This window comes from Colossoma macropomum, unplaced genomic scaffold (assembly GCF_904425465.1).
Source record: "Colossoma macropomum unplaced genomic scaffold, Colossoma_macropomum, whole genome shotgun sequence".
NCBI classification, from domain to species: domain Eukaryota; kingdom Metazoa; phylum Chordata; class Actinopteri; order Characiformes; family Serrasalmidae; genus Colossoma; species Colossoma macropomum.
The window spans coordinates 37,369,677-37,391,708 of record NW_023494793.1 but is presented as its reverse complement, the minus strand read 5'-3'; the positions used below and the strand labels follow the sequence as shown (position 1 = coordinate 37,391,708).

General features: G+C 40.9%; 1 protein-coding gene across 2 annotated transcripts in view; it reads left to right on the top strand.

The window, feature by feature from the left end:
- Positions 1-22,032, top strand: part of LOC118813873 (plexin A3) — a 202,174-nt gene that overhangs the window by 154,686 nt on the left and 25,456 nt on the right. For both annotated transcript variants that reach the window (XM_036579464.1, XM_036579465.1), the window contains exon 10: positions 11,771-11,971. In XM_036579464.1, the coding sequence (XP_036435357.1) occupies positions 11,771-11,971 (201 nt within the window). The remainder of the gene's footprint in view (positions 1-11,770; positions 11,972-22,032) is intronic.

The following is a 22,032-nucleotide window of genomic DNA, read 5'->3' as shown; positions in this document are numbered from 1 at the left end:
TATTTGATTGAAGTTGATTTCTCGAAAAAACATGATTGCTTGATCAAACGTGATTAGATAAAAGTTAAAGCTTTTACTCAGTTAACCACAGTTACTTGATTAGAGTTTAATCAATTAATCTTGATTACTTGATTAAAATATACCTTCTCAAAGAATTGGCAGTGATTAGCTGGCAGTTTGCTAATGATAATTCTTCTTCTCCTCTCACTTACAGTAAGAAACATACCCTGATGGACAAACCCATTTATATTCATTTTGTGAAGTATTTTATAATCTGTGAAAGGCGATGCATGGTTTCTTTTAGTTGAAATTGAAATCCATTTTTATTCTTTTAAAACTCTGATTACTTGATTAACTGTTGAAATAATTGGTAGATTACTTGATTACTAATATAGTTCAGTGTGACAGCCCTAAACTCGTCATCTTCTTCTGGCAAATCAAATAACAGCAGAGGCACAGCAGGGCTGGATTTACTGCTCTTTCACTTTGTTCCACACGATCATTCAGACTGACACCATTGTGAAATAGACAGCTGAGATGAAAGCTACTGTCCTTAAAGGTGCACTTAAGGAAACAATTCAAAAAGAAGGCTAGCATTGTTGATAATAAATGAACGCTACTCATGGCTAGTTAACGTTGTGCAAATGAGACGTTGCTAACTGTCGCCGGCTCGCAGTTGTGGGTGAATCATTTCTTTAAGCAGCAGTCACAGCTTTAGCGCATTAGCCGAACGGCGGACACACGCTGCGCCGGGGTCTGTTTAGCTGCCGCATCAGGAGCAACTCGCCTAAAGAGAGCGGCTCTGAAATATCATGTAACGTTTTTTAATTGGAACAGTTCCCAAATGATTTGGAGCTGGGATGCGTGTTTTTTCCCTCTCTTTCCCCTGCTGAGCGAAGGGAGCATATTTCATGGATTATAGCATATGGAGACTGAAAATGGGATTAGCGGGGAGGAAGAGATGGAAAAATGAGAGAAATGGAGTGAGTGACCGAGCAATTGCCTTCCTTGAGAATAACAGTTCATTTTTTTTTTCTCCCTTTGCTCGGCCAGTAGTGAAAGATTGGATTCGGCATTTGTTTGTGTGTCTGTGCATCTGAGTCTGTGTGTGTGCGTATGTGTTTCTGTCTGCTTCAGTGTGAGCTATGACTTTCTCCCTCACTTACTCGAGCTTTTAATGTTTCAACAGACAAAAGTGCTTAGCTGTGTGATAACTGGGCCTTGCACTATAAGGTTAATGGAGAGACTGTCAACAGGCAGTAAGCTAACAGGCCTCTCTTAATGGGGTGCTAATCAGTATTAGGGAGAGGACCTACTGGGGGATGAAGCAGCTGCTGCTGACGCTGGATACAGTTACCAATATACACTCTCAGCACAGAAAACCAGGAACAGCACCATGATCTCCTCAAAGCTAAAGACTGAATCCATATTGCAGCAAATGATCTCTTGGCAAGTGAAAACTATGACTAATGTTGATATTCGAGTACCTGTAAGGGTTAATGAACAGATAATTGGTTATATGCAAGGCTTTAGGCTTACGTTTTTTTTTGGTGGCAGCGCTGGTGTTACACAAAAAATAGCAGCCCACACAGAAAACGTTTCATTTTTGAAAAACAGCCAAGGGAAGTTTTCTATTCCTATTGTTCGGCTTTAGTTTCTCATTTCAGGGCAAAACAAGTTTTTTTATATTGTGTATGTCATATACAAAGGCAATTCAGTGTTTTGCATCAACAAAAGCAAGACACAGATAATAGCATTACAAACATTGAAAAGATGGCCAGATTTAAGGCAGATCTGAGATCTGCTGACAGCTGGTTCTAGCTTTGTGCAGCAGAAGAGCTAAATGCTACCTCACTGTGCTCGGTTCTAAATCTAGGCTCTGCTAGGCGGCAAGTCCTGAGTGATCTGAAAGGCATGTATTTCGTAGATGTAGTTTGAAGTGACTTATAGACAAGTAACAGCACTTTAAAATCAGTTCTCTAACTAACAGAATGAATTCATCCATAAATGTCTGTTTGTCATTATGCTATATTTTCAGTACAGTGAAGCAAATCGCTTCCTTTTCCAGCTACTGTGCGACTGGGGGCATGTCCAAAACACGTCTAATATTGATTTTAAAAATAAAAAAACAGAAAATTTAATTATTTCCTTTTCAGTACACCAGTATCAGCATGTAGCTTAGCTATGGATGTGACATGGCACTACATTTTACACTCTAGTAGGCTGCCTGGCAAAATGTGCTTCTCATTTCATAATCAACTCTCAATGTTTTCCACCCTTGTTACCTGCTTTGCTTCAATGCAACTCCCAAAGTCCATTGCACAGAATGACTATAACCATAGTATATCCAAGAAAGAGAGAGAGAGACGTTTTTGCTCTGCTCCAATGAAGATCCAGTATTTGCTGCAATTACATTATGACAGGTCCAGATGTACCAAGTCATATTTAACATTAACATGTGTTCAAAACACTTTTTCAGATAAAGTAATTGCCTATTCCAGTAGTGCTATCACCATGGCAACATATCCAGGGCAACATGCCACAGTTGGTCGCATACTGTCACTGTGCAATTCTGCAGAGTCAGGGAACAGTGGCTTTTTAACTAAAATATTTAACCGCAGCTTTGCAGTTCACCCAATAAAGTTCACACTAAGGGTTGTCCAGACTTAGGTAGGTACATACTTGAGATTTATTGATATATATATGATTATATGATTAACCGATTAACTGATAACTAACAAATAAGCAATTTTTTTGGCCAGTGGTTAAAAAACATTAATTTAAACCTATTTTTAATTTCCAATAAACAACACTTCCTATTTAAATATGCAGCTTTATCCTTCAGGGCTTTTGAACTGTGTGCATTAGGGCACAGTAGGTAGTTGGTTCCTTTAGAAAGGCCAAAGACAAAATGAAGTGCGTGGTATTCTGAGCACTTTTCGAGAGGATAATGGCAATGTGCCATTTCAAAAGCGAACATCCACAAGCAATAAGACAACTGTTTCATCAATATTTTCAGAGAGAAAATATGATGCATGGTGATGGTGTGAGGAAATCCCGAATGGGTCTGCAGAATTATAGAGGGGTGGACGGCGATGGCTTTTGAGAACTACTGAGGTAAACTGTGCAAAAGCCATGGTCAAAACATTTATCTTCGTTTTTCTTTGTAATAGAAATGAGTGGTTAATACTTTTCAAGAATATAGATTATGTTGGACCAAAACCTCAGATCTCCATCTTTGTTTTTGAGTTTTTGACATAATTTGAAAATACCTACTGTCCTTTATATTGTTCATAAATGTCAAGGCAGACAGACCAAAAGAAATGGCCCAAAATTACTTGGAAAAAAGTCTGGTTCCGTTGACTTACATTAAAAGTACAGTATGTTTTTTCCTTCTCCTGTAAAGTTACCATTTTGCAGATACAAGGTTTTGGTCCGACAGTAGCGATATAGAACTTTTTAGTAGGCCATAATTCTATGGTTAGGTAATTTTGTCAACTTTTAGAGTCATGAACATATAATCATGAACATACAGTTATCACCACCATGATTTCAACAAAACTAGGTTTTCAGACTTTGTGTAATGCAGTTTCAGCCCGTTTACTTCACATAAACACTGGCCCCACCTATCAGTGCTATGTTCCATGGTCTATACAAGGGACACTTTTTAATATCTCAGTGCATTAATACAGAATTTTAGTTAATGTGTTCTAATAAGTTATATTTTTATGATTCACATCCTTGATTTTAGGCCTGTTGGTTAACAGCTAATTGCTGTACCTGTGGTAGGTACAATGCTTTGAAGCTGTATTCTGGCCTTTCCACTTCACAGCACAACAGGAACTAGCCTCAAGAATGTCCTTACACACTAAGGGTTGTGTAGTGGGCAAGTGCCCGCTCTCATCTTTCTCCCTTTTTAACAAGCCCTTCGCTTTATCTGTAACCTTTAAGCCACATTCAACAAACACTCCATCCCCGGCTTCTTTAATTCATAATTAACTGCCGATTGGAGCTCGTTAATGAAAATGAGGTGGCTGACATTAAAGGAGTAGGGCTTAAAAACGTCTTGAGGGTGCACTTGTGCGCAGTTCAGGCGGAATGTAGACGGGGAGGACTATAGATTAACGTCTGCGCTGAAAGCAGACCGCTTATTCCGCAGCTTCTGTTCAGTATAATAATGCACGATCCCGACAGAACATAAAGATCCGAATGAAGATAGATGAATCTACCGGTGAAGGAGACTTTGCAATTGAATTAATGATGACGCAACCCTTGACCAGCCCTATTTTTATTCCATGGTAAACAGCGCTATTAGATGTAGAGAGACAACACAACCGCTCCCTTGTTTCTATTTAATTAACCTTAAAGCACAGCAACAGGCTCTGAAAGCCTAATAACGTATAGCAGCCCCTATTTATCTCTCTCTGTGCGGAGTTCTGTTTCTCTCTGTTTCTGTCTTCTTTTCTTTCTCTTTCTCACGCAGAACCGCAGCAATATGTTAGTTACGGAAAGATGAATTATCAGAGGGGCTTTAAAAAGATTTATTTAGCAAATTACAAGGCAGGATGGAACTAATGATCTAATCTGCCCAAACTTTTGTGTGAGGGGAAAAAAACGTGATGGAGCAGCTGTGTTCCATTTTAAAAATTGGAAACTTGATGAAAAGTCCATTATGGTCCATTAGTGGACTCACCTGTGCTAAACATCTATAGCCACAATCTGTTATCAGGCTTCTATGGTTTTTAATTTTTACTCTCTGCCTCTTTTTTCCTCCTCCTTGAATCACGCTCTTGTAAAAGTGCTCTGAAAGGGATTGGATTTGGCTGAAAACCCCCCTTCGGTAACCCACTCGAACGAGCATCAGGCTGAGTAACCATGGCCAACGAAATGGACCACACAAATACCCCCTCTCGCTCTCGCTCTCACTCTCTCTGTCTCTCTGTCTCTCTCTCTCTCTCTCTCTCTCTCTCTCACTCTCTCACTCTCGTGCTCTCTCTCTCTCTCTATCTCTCTTTCACTCTTGCTCTCTCTCTCTCCCTCTCTCTCTCTTTCACTCTCTTTCACTCTCTCTCTCTCTGTCTCTCTCTCTCTCCCTCTCTCTGTAGCTCTCTGAATCTCTTGCTCTCTCACACACTCTCTCTCTCACTCTTTCTGTCTCTCACTCTCGCTCTCTCTGTCGCTCTGTTTGTCTTTCTTTCTGTCTCTCTATCTGTGTATCTCTCTGTCTCACTGTCTCTTGCTCTCTTTCTCTCTCTCCCCCTTATTTTTTACTCTTGTTTTCTGTTTATCTTGCTATTTTCCTTTTCTTTTTCCCTCTATTATCATTTCTTTCTATCTGCCATCCTCCCTCTCTCTCCATGTCCTTTCTCTTTTCCTCTCTTATGTTCCTGTTTGTTTTCTCTCTCATTTTTTCATTTTGTTTTTCTTTCACTGTTTTCCTGTATAATTATCTTTCTCTCCATCTTCTCTTTCTAATATTTTCTTCTTTCGATCTCACTCTCTCTCTAGCTCTCTCTCTTGCACTCTCTCACTCTATTTCTGCCTCTCTCACTCTCTCTGTCACTCTGTCTTTCTTTCTGTCTCTCTATCTCTGTACCTCTCTCTCTCTTGCTCTCTCTTCCCTTTATCTCTCACCCTTATCTCTCGCCTTTTCTTTTTCTCTCTATCATTTCTTTCTACCTATTATCCTCCCTCTCTCTCCCTGTGCCCTTTCTCTTTTCCTCTCTTTTTTCTCTCTTATCTTTTCCTGTTTTATCTCTCCCTCATTTATCACTCTTATTTTTTCATCTGTCTACCGGTTTTTCTTTCACTCTGTTTTCCTATTCATTTAACATTTCTCTCTCTCTCTCTCTCTTTCTCTCTCTCTCTCTCTCTCTCTCTCTCTCTCTCTCTCTCTCTCTTTCTCTTCTTTTTCTCTGTCCTCTTGCCTTGGTACCTGTTATCCTTTCTCTCTGTTTATCTGTTTTTTTTCTCTTCCTTTTGTCTCTTCCTACCCATTTTCGTTTTCACAGTTTTTTTTTCCTCCTTCTCTTTTCCTTCACTTCTCTCTCTTTTCTCGTCATGTCTTTCTACCCCACTGTCTCTGTGTCTCACTCCCTCCCGCTTCTCTTTCTATTTGCTTCTCTCTCTCTCTCTCTCTCTCTCTGTCTCTCCCTCTCCCCTGTGCTGTGTCTGTGTGCAGGGTGTTTCTGTGCTGACATTTGTTTGTAACTCCAGTTCTGTCGTACAGCAGCCGTGAGCGCACTGTGCTGAGTTGCATGTGGCATATGTAACACTAAATGGCTGAAAGGGATCAGCTGAAATACGTCAGCCGAGCCGTTTCTCTGCCACGATGATGGAGACGTCCCATTAATTAAAGGCCAGTATTTAGCCTAATCAGTAAAACAACACGGCTGACTCTGTTCAGAAAGGGCTCAAGACAAACCAGCCTGCTTGTTTGTTAGAAACAGGAGGATGCCGTTCATGGTCGTTCATCATATCCGGGGTTAACTAGTGCCATTTTCCAGGCCTTTTCTCCCCCTATGCGAAACTAAAGGCGATTCATTTACGTTGATAAATTGGATTCATATCGCACTCTGATCGCACCCCTCCTTTCTCCCCTGCTACCTTCGCCACCTGTGCCTCCGCTGCGTCCCGGCGGGGAGTAAATTCTTGCTTTTCATACTTCCAGTATGAAAATGAGATTTATCGACGTGCCGATGCGCTGCGCTGGCCAAATCAGCTGGCGCTGGCTGAAGATGGATGTTGCCGCTGCACGGGGAGTTGCATCATTGTTAAACTCACGGCAGTGTGGCGCGTGTGGGGGGGGGTCAGCAGTAGCAGCAGAGCCGGGCAGCTTCTGTACAGGCCAGCATTCTGATTTATGGCTCCTGTGCTGGCAAATTGCTTTTACAGCCTCCTTGATTATTGTTCAGTGTTAAATAGATAACAGATCACGCTAAATGTACTCTAATGCCCAGCTGTGGCAGAGAGGACGAAGGGGACGCGGTGTAAAATGGCCTTCTCCGGCTTTGTCGAAAATGCCCTCTGTATTGTGAAGGTTGTCAGGTTTTATGGGGCCTTCTTAAAGACCCCCAAAGGAGTTTTTGACCACCTGGTGGTGCTAGTGAGTGGCTGTAACTCAGTGCAAACGAGTCTTGCATGCTTTTCAGGGCAGACAGGCTGTTTTCTTGGCCAGGGAATGTAAACAGGCCTACTGGTGATACTCCTACATACATACATAAGTTTCCCCGTTTTTGCTCAGGAGATACTGTGATCTTTGGAGGAATGACTTTTCTCAATATTGAATATGTTTCAATATTGAAAAAAAATTAATGGTTTAGATGTAAACAAAGTCGTTCAGGGTGGTTTGGTGTGACATAGTTAATTGTAGAGAACCTTACAGACTTTTTATAGTGGTGGTGATAGGAACCAGGAGTCGCCATGTCTACAACACCAAAATAGCTGCTTTATTTGCTATCTGAAGTGGCCAGTGAAGCTACATGTGTCTTCTGAACTTTTATATGTAATGTTGATTGTGAAAAAGCACTAAATCTGGACAAAACAAGTTTTTTTGGGGGGCTAATTTGCCTTACGACACCCTGCATATACCCTGCCTCTCCACCGTGAATGGATTTAAAAAAAAACAGTGTCTCAGACCTCAGGCAGAATATTCATAACCATTTCATGCAATAACTTTCTGTGAGGGAGCTTTTAGAGGCTTAAAAGTCTTCAGACATCTGGTTCCCTTCACCACCACTATAAATATAAATTCTGACCTTGTAAGTTTCTCTAGAATGGAGCATTTCACATTAAACCACTCTGGATGACTTTGTTTACATCATAAGGAATTGATTATGCAGAAATTATTTTAAAAATCCTTATGAAGAGCTAGAAACCCAGATGAGATGTTAGTAATTTGGATCTTTGTAGTGTACAGCTGATAAACATAGAAAGCCTTATGAAGAATTCATTTGAATTTAACATCATTTTGTGCAGCGTAAGCATTTGGGTTGGGCTTTATACACTTTAAAAATACGTACTGAATACACTTGATACACATGTATATATTATTTCCATATAAGATTTCCAAGTTTCCAAGTAAAATATATTACATAAGCACAGTTACTACCAAAATTATGTGAAAGACAAAACTGTGTTGATGTCATGTTTTTATGTTTTCACGATTTTTATTCCAATGGAAATTAAATTCAGTGTTTGACGTTTTTTTGTTTTTTTTAAGTGTGATGGTTCAGCATGGGCTCTCTTTTGAATTTAAGGGCGCTTTCACATCTTCTTTATTTGGACCGGACCAATTTCTTTAGTTCTGTCTATTTTGACAGGTGTGAACACTCCACACGTACTCTGGTCTGCACCAAATATTGCCGGACCCACTTCCAAGTGAACCCAGGTTCAGTTTTCTGCTGGTGGGAACAAATTTTTACAATGGTCCATATGAAGGAACATCAGGGCATGCATTTCTCTTCTTCTAGCAGCGTCAGCGCTGTACTTTTCACATAATCTGCCTGGTTAAACTTCTGACTCTTGACAGATGCTCATGTCACCCCAGAAGCATTAGCTGCCTGGTAATAACGGCAGACGAGCAATAGAATAACTGCAAAGCAATGCATTTGATTTTGGGTCATGAATCGCCAAATATCAGCAACATGACTGGTTCAAATTGACAAATCATTCCATTGTAAAGACACATAAATCAAGTAAAGTTTCTTTTAATGCTTTGTGATTCACGTATATAAAGCATCTCTGATTTGATATTCTGTTTGGCTCTGATGTGAAAGAGAAACAGCGCATGTATCCCAAACCACATTTCTAACCAATCAACAATACAGAAGTGTGTAATATGGTGCACTTTAACTGTTGCAATGTGAAACCAAAAAATCAAATAGAAAACATACAATGTCACAAAAACCTGAACTCTAGTTCTGCTTCTTCTAGAAGCATATCAGCGCTGCACTGTCCAAGTATTCTGCCTGTTTTTATGTCTGACTCTTCACAGATACTCGAATTGTTCTTACAGAATGAGCTGCTGCTATCAACGACACACCAGCAATAAAAAAATTGCGAAGCAATGCGTTTAATTTTGGCACACGGACCACAGAACTTATTGCATCAGCAACCTAATTGCTTACATTCACATTGACATTGACCAGCCATAAAGAAGCAAATATCAAGAAGGTTTGGTTTTGTTGCTTTGACTGCGATACGTATAGACATTAACCCTTGTGTGGTGATGTTTTTGTTACTCAGTGGTCTGGTGGACCCACCGCATTATTGTGTTTTTGAATCAATACAGTTTGATTTAAAACAAAAATGTATGCAAAAATACCAGATGTTTAAAATATCACAAGTGTCCAGCGTAGGGTTCTCCTTAAGCAGCTGTAGCCAGTCAGCAGCCTGTCCTGACCACACTCACACACTCACACACACATATACAAACACACACACACACACACAGACACTAACAGCAGGCCATGTAGGAGGAGAACAGAGTGAAGGACACAGCACCTCCACACTTTTATTCCCCACGAGTTCAGCCCAACACCACACGTGTAATATAAATGTGTAGGGGGTGAACAGTGTGAAGGCACTGAAAATGGGTTATTTCATGTGTTCTTCACAGAAAATGAGAAAAGGCCAAGGAACCTGGGGTTGAAATAATAATAAATCACATTCTTTTTTCTTTTGGTAAACATTGAAAATGGGTCCCACAGACCTGAACACCACACAAGGGTTATGCAGCTCTATTTTTCTGCAATGTAGAGAGTAACAGAGCACTTGTATCCCTGCAAAATTTCTGATCAATAAACAGCACTCGGGTGTATAATTTGGTGCACTTTTAACCAAAAGAAGAAGATACCAAACTCTGGTTCAGACTTCAGCAAACGAAGTAGGTGTGAAAACAGCCTTAAGCCCTCCCCGAGGAAAAGTAATCCCGTCTGAATAGGGCTTTAGTGTGAAAACAGCCATGATTTAGGCCTTTGTTGTTGTTTGTTCCCATCGCTGTCCCCACAGGGGCTATAAAGTTACTTCTGCCACTGAAATCTAGTAGCGTGCAGTTAGCATCATGCTAATACGTTCACTCATTGTTTCTCATGTTAGCAGTTTTGGGCGTGGTCTTCCTGTCAGGATCTTAGTCACGTTTGTGCCGTCCTCTATGAAAAGACATCTCCCCGCATCTGAGCTGTGGTAATAATTCTCGTCAGTATGGTGGGGCTCCATGTGTTATTAGGGGAGGTGTCAATACCAGTGGCTTTGATGAATGCTGCGATCGGTTCCAGCCAGGCGGGGCTGTAATGATTGCGCCAGCGCCGGCTGACGGGCAGGGCTGAGGAAGATATTCATTTACCGCTTCATCAGTGTGATGCGGCGAGGAAAACCCGCGGCTCGTAAAACTGGAGACGGACGCAGCAGCTGTGTAATGGGCTTTTTAACCTCCTTTTGTACTGCCTTTTTTAGGCATTGCTCCTCTAACGACCTCCTGCTCGCTCCTCACACATCTGGCCCTGTGTGTGAATGATATGTGTGAACGCTAGGAAGAGTTCCTTGTGAACAGGCGTTAGTCACTCTTCTCAGTCCAGCAGACTGGAAGTGTTTCTTAACAGTGGAGTGGAGTAGTACTTCTTAAAGCACAGAGTCTTGAAAGCCTGACGAGTCCAAATGTTTATCAGTGGGTCGATTCAGGGCTCTTTACTGTGACTGCTTTGAAAGCTGGTCCGGTTTGTGACAGTATGCTAGAAATGCATACATGAGCATTAACATTTCATCACTGGCATAACAAAACCTCTTATTTCCAAAATTGTAACTCTGTAGGAGGGAAAAACAGTCTCAATGGCTGTGTTTACATGCAAAGACTTTCGCCAGTCCGATTGAATACATTCTGATTATAGATCTGATATAAGACTGAGGTGTTTATATGCTCACTCTACTCAGCAATTTAATTGAAAATCTCAGTTTACATGCTCACTACAAGTAATCTGCTCCAAAATTACGCGCATGCATAGAGCACCACTTAGTGTAGACGTTACCATGACCACGAGCATCACGTGAGTCCAGTCAGAGTGAGACGAGCAGCAGTGAGCAGTGCTTGTTTTTATTTGCTTTGAATGATGTCAGACTGAGGAAAACATGCTTCACGTGTACTTATCAAAGAAGGCCGACAGGAAGACGTCATAAGCTGGATGCCCGTCCCACCACCGTCTTTTAAAGCTCAGAGCATAAACTTCGTCTCCTCTGCAGACCAGTTTCTGCTCCCGCCATGTTAAACGTTATAAACTTTTACTATGACCCGGACACACATACAGAATGGACTTAAACTTTCCAATTGGGAATGTAATGGATGTAAAGGCTATTATTCTTCTATTTAACAGATTATTTACAGGATTACCCACCTCAATCAATCGGATAGAAATTGTATTCCGAATGGCCTCAATCAGACTAGTCTATTCTGAGTAAGTTGTATACATGGACGTATTCTATTCCGATTGAGCTATTAGTCGGATTATTAACATATTAGCCTGCATGTAAACAGGGCTTATGTTTAATGTAACTTAAAGGGCACATAGCCTACATTTGTGTAGTTTTGGGTACCAAAACTTGTCATAATTCTTTCTCACATTACCATTTATGAGTAGGTAGGTATGAGTAGGTGGATATATGTAAATGTGTTTGTTTTTGTGACATCACAGAAACAATAAATTCAAAACGGGCTGTTTTTGCATCTTAGTTTAGAGTGATGACCTCTCCTGATTTCATCTACTTTGGTCATTTTCAGGGCTGCCCCCAGATTCTGCACAGCAGCGACATCCTGGTTCCAGCGGGAATCGTTCGGCCAATCACGCTGCGAGCTCGGAACCTGCCCCAGCCACAGTCGGGTCAAAAGAACTACGAATGTGTGTTCAACATCCAGGGAAAAGTCCAGCGCATCCCGGCTGTCCGCTTCAACAGCTCCTGCATCCAGTGCCAGAACACTTCGGTAAGAGTGGCCTTCATTCGGTAGTTCAAAAACATGACCAAATACTCAAAGACATGACCCTAAATCTGTGCTTGGGGCTACACAGGAATCAAGTAGTTAAGGGCTTCATATTTAACCCTTAGAATTACAGTGTTACTAGTCATTTGATTTACATTAAATAATTATTTGTGTGTGATTACATGTAGTACATAGTAATTATGTATAGAATTGTATCTGATGTGAGTTAGCAGTCTCACTTTATTAGGATAGTCCCCTATAGTATAGATAATCTACAGATGTTCAAGATATTAGCAAACTATATGGTGAAACTTGATTCTCTACAGTTTTACTGTATATATGGATATGGACCAGGTATAGAGTTAGGCCCAACTTAAGGCCTAAGTTTGGGTTTTGGCTTGAAGGTAGGTTAGAGTTAGGGCCAGGTTTAGGGAAAATTAAGGTGAATTAAACAAAGTTTTGTTGATACTTAATATATCATCACTGTCCAAAAAAAAAAAACAAGTATCTCCAAATTGGCCATTCTTTGCTTTCAATGTAAGTTAGTGTAAAGATATTTTATTCTAAGTAATTTTAGAGCATTGCTATTGGTCCAATTATCATGAAATTTTCACATGTTGTAAAAGAGAGCCACTGTGCTGAAATGATGCAAAAAAACTTAAAATTGACAAAAATTGAGATACATGTTTTTCTTTGGACAGCGACGGTATCTTAAGTATCAACAAAATTAAAGTTTACTTTCCAGTTAAAGTGTTTCCCAGTTAACAGTCTTTATTGACAGACTGGAATCTCATATTATTATTATTATTATTATTATTATTATTATATCTTCTGCTCACAGACACAGATGTGGTATGGAATGAAAGTTTAGAATCTGCACTTTCAACTGAATTTCTCCTCTTGTTTCAATGAGATAGAAGTGAGTAATGATTAAACGAAATACAAGAAGAGGCGTGTACACGACGGGGGACTTATGAGGGTCAAGGGCTTTACTATGGTTATTTATCAGGTGTAGAATCACCTGGTGTAGAATCAAGCTAGATATTATTTTCCATTTATCATTGATCTGGTGTAAAAGTGGTCAAATGTGGTGCATTAGCAGCAGGAGAAGCAAACAAACTGTTTCAGTTTCTGTAACCAAACTGCTTCTGTGCACAGGAGTGTTTGTTTTTCAGATATTGATTGAATTTTGAGCCTGAGGTTGAGGTTTCCTTCCAGCCTGAATAACTTGTAATTTGTGCTTTGTAAACAGCAACAATGCCATCAATATAGCCCACTTTCTCCCCATCAGCATCCACATTTTTCATCAACATATTTCGTCAAGTATAGCCTAACCCAGATGGTATTTGAGTAAGTGTGAAAAGAACGCATGCATTATTTTGGCTCATTATATAGAGCTTACTCAGTGACAATCTGTCTGCATTGAAGCCGTCTACAGCGAGCAGTAGATCATTGTTAGTCGAGAGAGAGAAGCTCAATGAGTTTGTCTGCTGAAAGTGCTCTGAAGAAGCCAAGGTGACTTTTCATTGAGCCACTGATCACCAAAAAAGAGAGAGAGAGAGAGAGAGAGAGAACTTTATCCGGGAAACACATCAGTTCACAGCATTGAAAGTCTTGTTTTCTCAGTTCGAGTGAAAAATTGGGCACGTCACAGGGTTGACATTGAGAGTCTCCTCTTTCTCTCTTTCCTTTCTGCTTTCTCTTTCTCTACTTTTTCCTCCCTCTCTCTCTCTATCACTGTCTCTATCTATCTATCTATCGATCTATGTCTGTTTCTCTTTTTCAGTCTTTCTCAGTCTCTCCCTTTCCATATTTCTGACTCTCAGAAGATAGATCTGACTCTCTCACTCTGTTTCTGTTTCTCTTTCTCCTCTCACTTTCCCTCTCTGTCACTGTCTCTATCTATCTACCTACCCTATCAGTTTATCTATCTTTCTCTTTTTTAGTCTTTCTCAATCTCTTCCTTTCTTTATTTCTATTTCTTTTTTTGATCTGACTCTCCCCCCCCTCTCTCCTCTCACTCCCTCTGTCACTGTCTCTATCTGCCCTACCTATCTATCAGTTTATTTGTCTCTCTCTTTTTCAGTCTTTCTCGATCTCTCCCTTTCTTTATTTCTCTCTATTTCTCTATCTCTTTCTTTTTGATCTGACTCTCTCTCTATCTCTCTCTCCTGGTTTCATTCCTCTGTTGTCCTCTTTTCCTCCTCTCTCTTGCTATGTTCTTTTCATCCCCCCATTTTCTCTCACCCTCTCTTCTTCTCATGTCGTTTCTCGGTACGCTTGCCGCCTGTAACCCATCTGGTTGTCACGGTAACCCTGGGGAATCTTGTAAAATAATTAGCCGGAGTGGATGTGGTGTGTAATGTGGCCTGACAGTGTGACTGAGGGGTGGGAGGGGGTGAATAAGAGTCCAGACTGAAGGTGCAGCGTGTGCTTTCTGACCTTTTGACATGCAGAGGTCAAAGGTCACCAACCCTACCTATGTCATTCGACAGGACAATTGATGTTCCATAGCAGTTTAACCCTTTTAAGTCCAGATTTCCCTTCCTCGCTCTCATAACTGCATTACCATACGTTCAGTAACCATAGTTACTGAATAATTTATAGTAAATACTTAAAAAAAAAAAAAATCATAGTAGTTGCTGAATAATTATTGAATAATTAATAATAATAATAGTTTCTGAATAATTCATAGTAGTTACAGAATGATTGACAGTAGATAATGAGTAATTCGTAGTAATTATTGAACCATTAAATTCATATTAGTTACTGAATATTACATAGTAGATACTGAATAATTCATACTAAATACTGAATATTACATAATAGATACTGAATATGTCATAGTAGTTACTGATTAATAAGCATTAACGTTAATCCTATATGACTATAATGTTGTTGATCAAAATCTGGCCCAAGAGTGGTCAGACTGTGTGCATGCATGTCCATGTTGGTCTGTAAATTGGATCAGCATGTGGAATTGGAGTTTTCTGTGCTACTGTGTTTTCTGTCACTGTATAAAAAAAGCTCCATGCTGCCTTTATTGTTGGATGCACTGGGAGAGTCTGAGCAAGCGTGTGCACACATTCAGAATTCAATTCAAATCGCTATGGAAATGTTTATTATTGATTGTTTCATCAGAGTACAAATTAAAGGTGATTGTAGTGTGACATCTGTTTCTATTAATGCATTTTCAAGCATTTGGTCGAAAAGGTAACAAATGAAATACACATCTACAAATTTCCATCTTTGTTCAGTCACATTCATCACACAGCAACATTTACAAGGCAGAAATAAATGAATAATAGGCATTTAAGAAGTTCAAGGGGTTAATAACGAGCATCACATCCATAGGCATCCAACCTCCGTTCTTGATGACATTCCAGACGGGATTAATTGTTGTCCTTTCCCGGGACGATATAGCTGGAAGGCTTGTGTGCAGGATGCCTCCACGGAGAGCCACTGGTGTTCCTCCATCTGTTTCCACTCATCTCTCCCCCCTCCTCTCTCTGTGTGCCTGTAACCCCCCACGCCTGCCCCGCCTCCACCACCACTATGCATCTCAATCACTACTCTGATATACCTCTGTCTTCAGCACTATACCACAGAGTCCCATTTAAAGCGATAGTTTGTCTAATTAAGTCTGTAAGCAAGTCTATAGGAGATTACTCAAAGGGGACTTCCACTCAGTTTTCTAAATTTATAGGTTTTAATTAAATAATTAAATAGGTAACATGTAATCAAAGTCATTCAGAGTGATTTTAATGTGAAATGTACCGTTGTAAAGAAACTTGCCGAGTCAAAATTGTTCACAGTGGTGGTGATAGGAACCAGACGTCCACAGCTTTTAATACCTCTAAAAGCTCCTTCAGAGAAAGTTATTACATGAAATGGTTATGAATACGCTGCTTGATGCCTGAGACGTTGTTTGAGATAGTGTTTTGACCTAAAACATTAAAGAAAATACATTCTTGGTGGAGGGAGGGTGTTGTAAGGCCGAATAGTCACCAAAAGAACACACAATTTTTGGACTACTTTTATTGTACTATTACCAACATTATATATAACTCAGATTCACTGGTCATTGTGGGTGAAATTGAATTACTTATTTTACAACTTTATAGAATTATGAAAAATTGGTGGGGTTCCCCTTTAACATCATTTTTCTTGCTTTTGTGGCTACAAAGCACTGATATAAAGTATGTGTTCAAGCTGCTCATCAGTGTGAGCAAGCCTGCAGCCACTCCTTAAAGCAAGCACTGGAAATATTGTTTAAACCACTTTGAATGACTTATTTTACTACTCAATAGAATTATGCAAACGAAAATCAAAAATTGGTGGGGTTCCCCTTTAACATCATTTTCCTTGCTTTTTTGGCTACGAAGGATGCAAAGTTATATGCCTAAGCTGCTCATCAGTGGGAGCAAGCCTGCAGCCACTCCTTAAAGCAAGCACTGGAAGTATTGATCAGTTGCAGAAGAGTATTGACGCCTCAGCATGTAAACATTATTATCTATTTCCTCATTGATTTATCAGTAATGACTGAAGAACAGCACACAGATCAGTTAAACCCTTTACAGTACAGACCGTACATGTGAAACTGCCTTTTGTCTGTGCTCCATTCTGTGCAGAACCCCTACCCCCACAATCTCACTCACTCTCTTCCCTTCATCTTCTCATCTCCTCCCCTCCCCTCCCCCGTCCTTTACCTATCTCTCCATCTCTTTGTTCCTCCGCACTCTCCGTCTCTCAGTGTTGGGTAGGAAGGCTTAGATTAATCAATAGTCTGATTACCAGTGACACAGCAAATAGAGAGCACATCATCTCTTCCTCTCTCCCTCCCTCGCTCTTTCTCTCTCTCCCCCTCCCTCCCTCACTCTCTCTGTCTCTCTCTCTCTCTCTCTCTCATCCCTGTAATATGTAGTCCTTTTACTTAACATGATTCTTATATTTTTAGTCTCTCTCTTCCTCTCTTTCCCTCCATCTACCCTCTGTCCCACTCTTCATCTTTCTCTTCCTTTTTTCTTTAGACCCTCCCTCTCTCTCATTGTGTCCTTTTTTCTCTCCCACTGTCTCGCTCTCTACCCTTTCTCTCACTCTCCTTCCCTCCTCCCTTGCCCCCTTTCTTCCCCTCTCTCTCCCCCTCTTTCCCTCTGACTCTCTCTCTCTCTCTGTCTCCCTCTGTTCTCTCTCTCCCTCTTTCCTCTCTTTCCGTCTCTCTCCCTCACTCCCCGTCTCACTCTTGCTCATCTCTCTCCCTGTCTCTTCTTTTTCCATCTTTCTCTCCCTCTCCTTCTCCCTCCCCCTCTCTCAATCCCTCTCCCTCTCTCTTATGCTCTCTCTCCGTCTCCACTTTATCTTTCTCTCCTTCTCTCCTTCTCCCTTTTTCTCTCCCCCTTTCTTTCCCCTCTCCCTCTCTTTCATTCCCACTCTCCCTGTCTCACCCTCTTCCCTTTCTCCTTCTCTCCTCTCTTTCCGTCTCTCCCTTTCTCTCCCTTCCTCCTTCTTTCCATCTCTCTCTCTCCTTCTCCCTCTTTCTCTCTCTCCCTCTCCCTCTCACCTCTTTCCATCTCCCTCCCTCTCTCTATCCCTCTCCCTCCCTCTCTCTCTGTCTCTCTCCCTCTCTCTCACTCTCTCTCCTTGTCTCCTCTCTTTCCATCTTTTTCTCCCTCTTTCTCTCCCTCTGTCTCTCTCTCCCACCCTCTCTCTCTCTCTCTCTCTCTCTCTCTCCTCATGAATCTTCTGAACTGAATAGTAATCTAACGCTGGTAAAGACATGCCCCAGATTACACTTGTTCCTGAGGGAGTGTGTGTCATCGTCATCTTCTTTCGCCTCCCCATCTCACACTCACTCACTCACTCACTCACTCACACACACACACACACACACACACACACACACACACACACACACACACACATTGAACAACACACGCAAGGTAACAGCGATCAATCAATACGGCCGTCAAGGCGAATGGCCCTGCATCTCCTCCTGAGCTGGGCAGCCAGGTGACTTTGAGGCCATGAGGTCCATGCTAATGAAATTGTGAGTGTCCCGAGACGGACGACAGAGAATCAATCAGCTTCACCCTCCCTTTACACACATCTCATACAAGATGCTCCACACTTTTGCACTTTTTTCAGGCTTGGACTTCTCAGAGCACCAGTTTAATTCTAATAAGTCAGGACTTTCATTTTGCTACTTAAAATGTAATTACACAGTTGTGTGATTGCCTTCATAGTGGGCCTGATGTACTAAGCCTGGTGCACTAGTTCCAGGTGCAAATCGGATGCATTCACACAGGCAGTTTATGGAACATGTGCATGAAAAAAATTCAGAATGCACTTTTCTCCTTTATACCACATGCATTTGAGGGAGGATTGTGCAAAACAACAGAGGATCATGTAGAAAATGGGTGGTGGCTGATTTCACAATAAATATGACTTGTGTTCCACTCGATTTACTAAAGTTTGAACAAATTGCAGTTGCTGGTTCTGTGTGGATTTTTCTCTGTCTCTTCAAAACAGGTGTAAATGTGCATTAGTGTCCCAAAAGCGTGTTGTTGGGAAACTTCCTTTAACAATCAATAACAGCAGACACCGTGGCTAGACAGAGCGAGAAGACAGAATGTGCCTCGATTAGGTTGCAATGTGCTGTTGAAGTCAGTGTTGTTGTTTCCCAAATTCAGTTTTTTAGCTGGAGCAGAATTATACCCCTGTGGACTGCTTTGGTGGGAAATAACTTTATTTATTAACACTGCTGTCTCTTCACTTGACTTTCATTTTCTCTGTTGTCTCAAGTTTGTTGACTGTTCCACTCTTTCGCTACACCTTCTCATGCCTTCACCTCATGAGCACACAGATAGCTTGCAGTCCTAGTTCAGTTTATGTTCTGAAATCTGCACATCTGAATTTTTCTTTCTTCATTTTTTTCCCTCAATTTTCTCCCCATTTTAGTTGTATCCAATTCCACCCACTAGTTAGGACCCCCCCCAATCACACGATAGCACCACAGCATCTTTTCAAACCGCCGCTAATGCAATGTCATTGGACAGCCGAACACGTTGGACGAAAGTGCCAACTGCCAGATCTGTCACGTCAGTTAACAGACGCCTGCACTGACTAGCATCGTGCTGAAAGATGGGGGAGAAGGTGTCGGGGGGCATCCTACGCACCCAGAGAGAGCGAGGCCAACTGGGCTGTCTTGGACTCCTGGCTACGGACGGCTGTAGCATCACCTGAGATTGAACTCGCGATCTCCTGATGATAGAGCCAAAGCCTAGATGGTTGCCCCACTTCTGAATTTTTCAGTTTGGATCAATATTAACACCAGACAAAAATGTGGCAAAACAAGACTGTATGCACAACAACAATTTTCAGCAAATTCAATTCATAATAAAAACATCTCCTCTTCTACATAGAAACACAAACGTGATGTGGATTGAAAGCTTGGAATCTGTTTTTTTGACAGCTCATTTTAATGAGATATACATGAGAAATAATTTATTCAAAATGACAGCATGCTTTTTGTTTTTTAACTGCCTTAAACCTTTAAGGATTAATATTCATTGCTATCAGCAGTTAAGTGAGCTGTATGTAAACAAAAAAAAATAAAAAAAAAACTTTAAAAATGATTATTTAAGTAAAATTCATTATATGGAATTTTCTGGAACAGATAAAATGGATATATATAACTTAATGAAAAATATGAAAAGTGTAATTTAAAGTTCTACTTTATAGTTCAACTTGTAGCACAGCTAATAAGCTGAGTCCTTAAAAAAAAAAAGCTCTATTCCAAATTACGTCTATAAAACCAAAGAAGCATTACGCACCATATTAGTCACAAATGATATTGTTAACTGACAGCGGCAGCTACTTGGCACACCTGTTCTAACTCGTATGCTTCAGTAGCACTCAGTCATTTTAAAAGAGCACGTTTAAAAGTGCTGAAGCCCCAAAACTCCTGCAAGGCGCTGGTGTTGTGTTACAGCCAGTTCATCTGTTCTTACCCCTGATGCAAATGTACTCCCTCGGGGCATGTCTCTGGCTCACGCTGCTGTAACTGCCCATTATTTTTGACAAAAATCAAGTTAACTTGTCCTGTATTCTCCCTAATTTCTCCGCTGCTTTCCGCCTCTGCTTGGTCCCAGCCCTTAGACAGCTGCCTTTTCAGCTTGTCACAATACTTCTATTGTGCGGCTACAGCCTCCCCGAGGCAATGAAGGACTGCAGTGTACCCGCTGAATGTGCTAGTGAGAGGTACGAGTTAGATTCTGATTTAATTTTTTTTTCACTGGAGAAATCGAAGATTCAGAGATTTGTAATTATGGGACACAGTGGAAGTCGCTGAAGGGAAACTAGAGGATTAATGATTATTGTGCTGATTTTGACAGATTTAATTTATTACACACGTTAGGAGATAGCAGTCAAAGACATAATTAGACTTTAAATCACTCAAAACGTAAGAGGGCGTACCTCAGGGGTGTGTTTTCAGCCCACTTTGGTTTTATTTTTTTCCCCTATTCGAGCACGCGAGAATGGCTCGTATAGTCAAATTTATTTTTCTATCTTAGACTCAGCCAGGAAGGCTTTTTCAAAAGGATAATTTGCTCATAATCATTATTTTTATCATCTTTCTTTATATTCACTTTTGTTATATGCACTGTTTCCTAAATACATGTTGACTCATATATCAGACCCTCCATCTAAAAGCATTTTGTTTTGTGATTTGAGTGGATTTCTCAGGAGGAAAAATATGAATTGCAATCCTTAGTCAAACCCACACAGGCTTCTTTCTCTCAGATCCGTCTCTGCACTTGCCGACATCAGCACTACGCCGCTGTAGCCCACATATATCAGTTTTATGCATCTCTCCCCCATACACTCGCTCTATCATATGCATGATAAATGCATTAGTTGAAGTTGAAACATCATAAGCTTTTGCTTTTGTTGTGTATTACTCTATTTTCTGGGGAAGATGAAATGCAGCGGCCCCAGAGCGATTCGGGAAGCCGAGACAAAATTCAAAGAATTTTCATTACATATATATTTTTTTTTCCTTCCTGAAATGAGAAGTGAACAAAATACCCAAAATGAGTCCATAAGTGTAAGTGTTGCTAAGCGCCGCTGACCCCTTAGCGACAGGCACCGGCCGTGTTACCGGGGAAACGTACCGCTAAGGCCTTTTTTTACACAATGCCCAAGTTCTAAACCAGCCTCTTGATGAAGAGAGCCCCTCACAAAGAAGTCCATTATCCTCTGTGCAGGGTAGCGGAGGCTTTTTGAATAAAAACACTTAAATGTTATTTTTGTCAGGCTTTTTGAACCAGCTCACCCTCATTATTCTATTATTCTCATCAAGTGCTCAATCAGGCATTAGCGTTTTTATACCGCACAGCGTAGAGGAACATGCAAAAAGGCCTCTCCTAGCTTTAATGTTCTTCATGCTAACATGCGAACATGCACGTTCCAAACTAGGGCTGCTAAGTTTCCAGCAGTGATCTGGTAAAAGAGGCACAGGGAAAAACTTCCTCGGCGAGCGTCCGTGGTGCCTCGCCATGGCAGGAAGCTTCATCTCGCTCCTCGGTTTCTTGGTCACGAGTTATTTGATCAGTGATATCCGGCATTAAATGGAAGAGTTGTAGCAGGTGGGCTTTACGGAAATAAACTGATCAGCTAATGTGATTATCGATGTAGGTATGAATCCCACGCCTGATGTGCTTCATCACATTAACTGAAGCTGGAGCCTGGAGCAGCTCCACCGCACTGAGAGGCTCAGCTGTAGACGAATCTGTAAATGAAGAAATCGCTCTGTAAGCTGTAAGTGATATTCCAGAAAGTTCTGTTTGACATCACAGCAGCCTCACGAGGAAAGAATGCCTCGGTTAGCCTTGGATCAGAGCACCTACCTCATTTATGATGACACGAGTTCAGCCGTCCATTCTCCCTCCCTCTCTCTCTCTCTCTCTCTCTCTCTCTCTCTCTCACCATTTCTTTTTCCTTTATTTCTTTCTTTCAGTATTTCTTTCTTTTTATTCGTTCTTTCTTTAGTTTTTAGTGAGCGT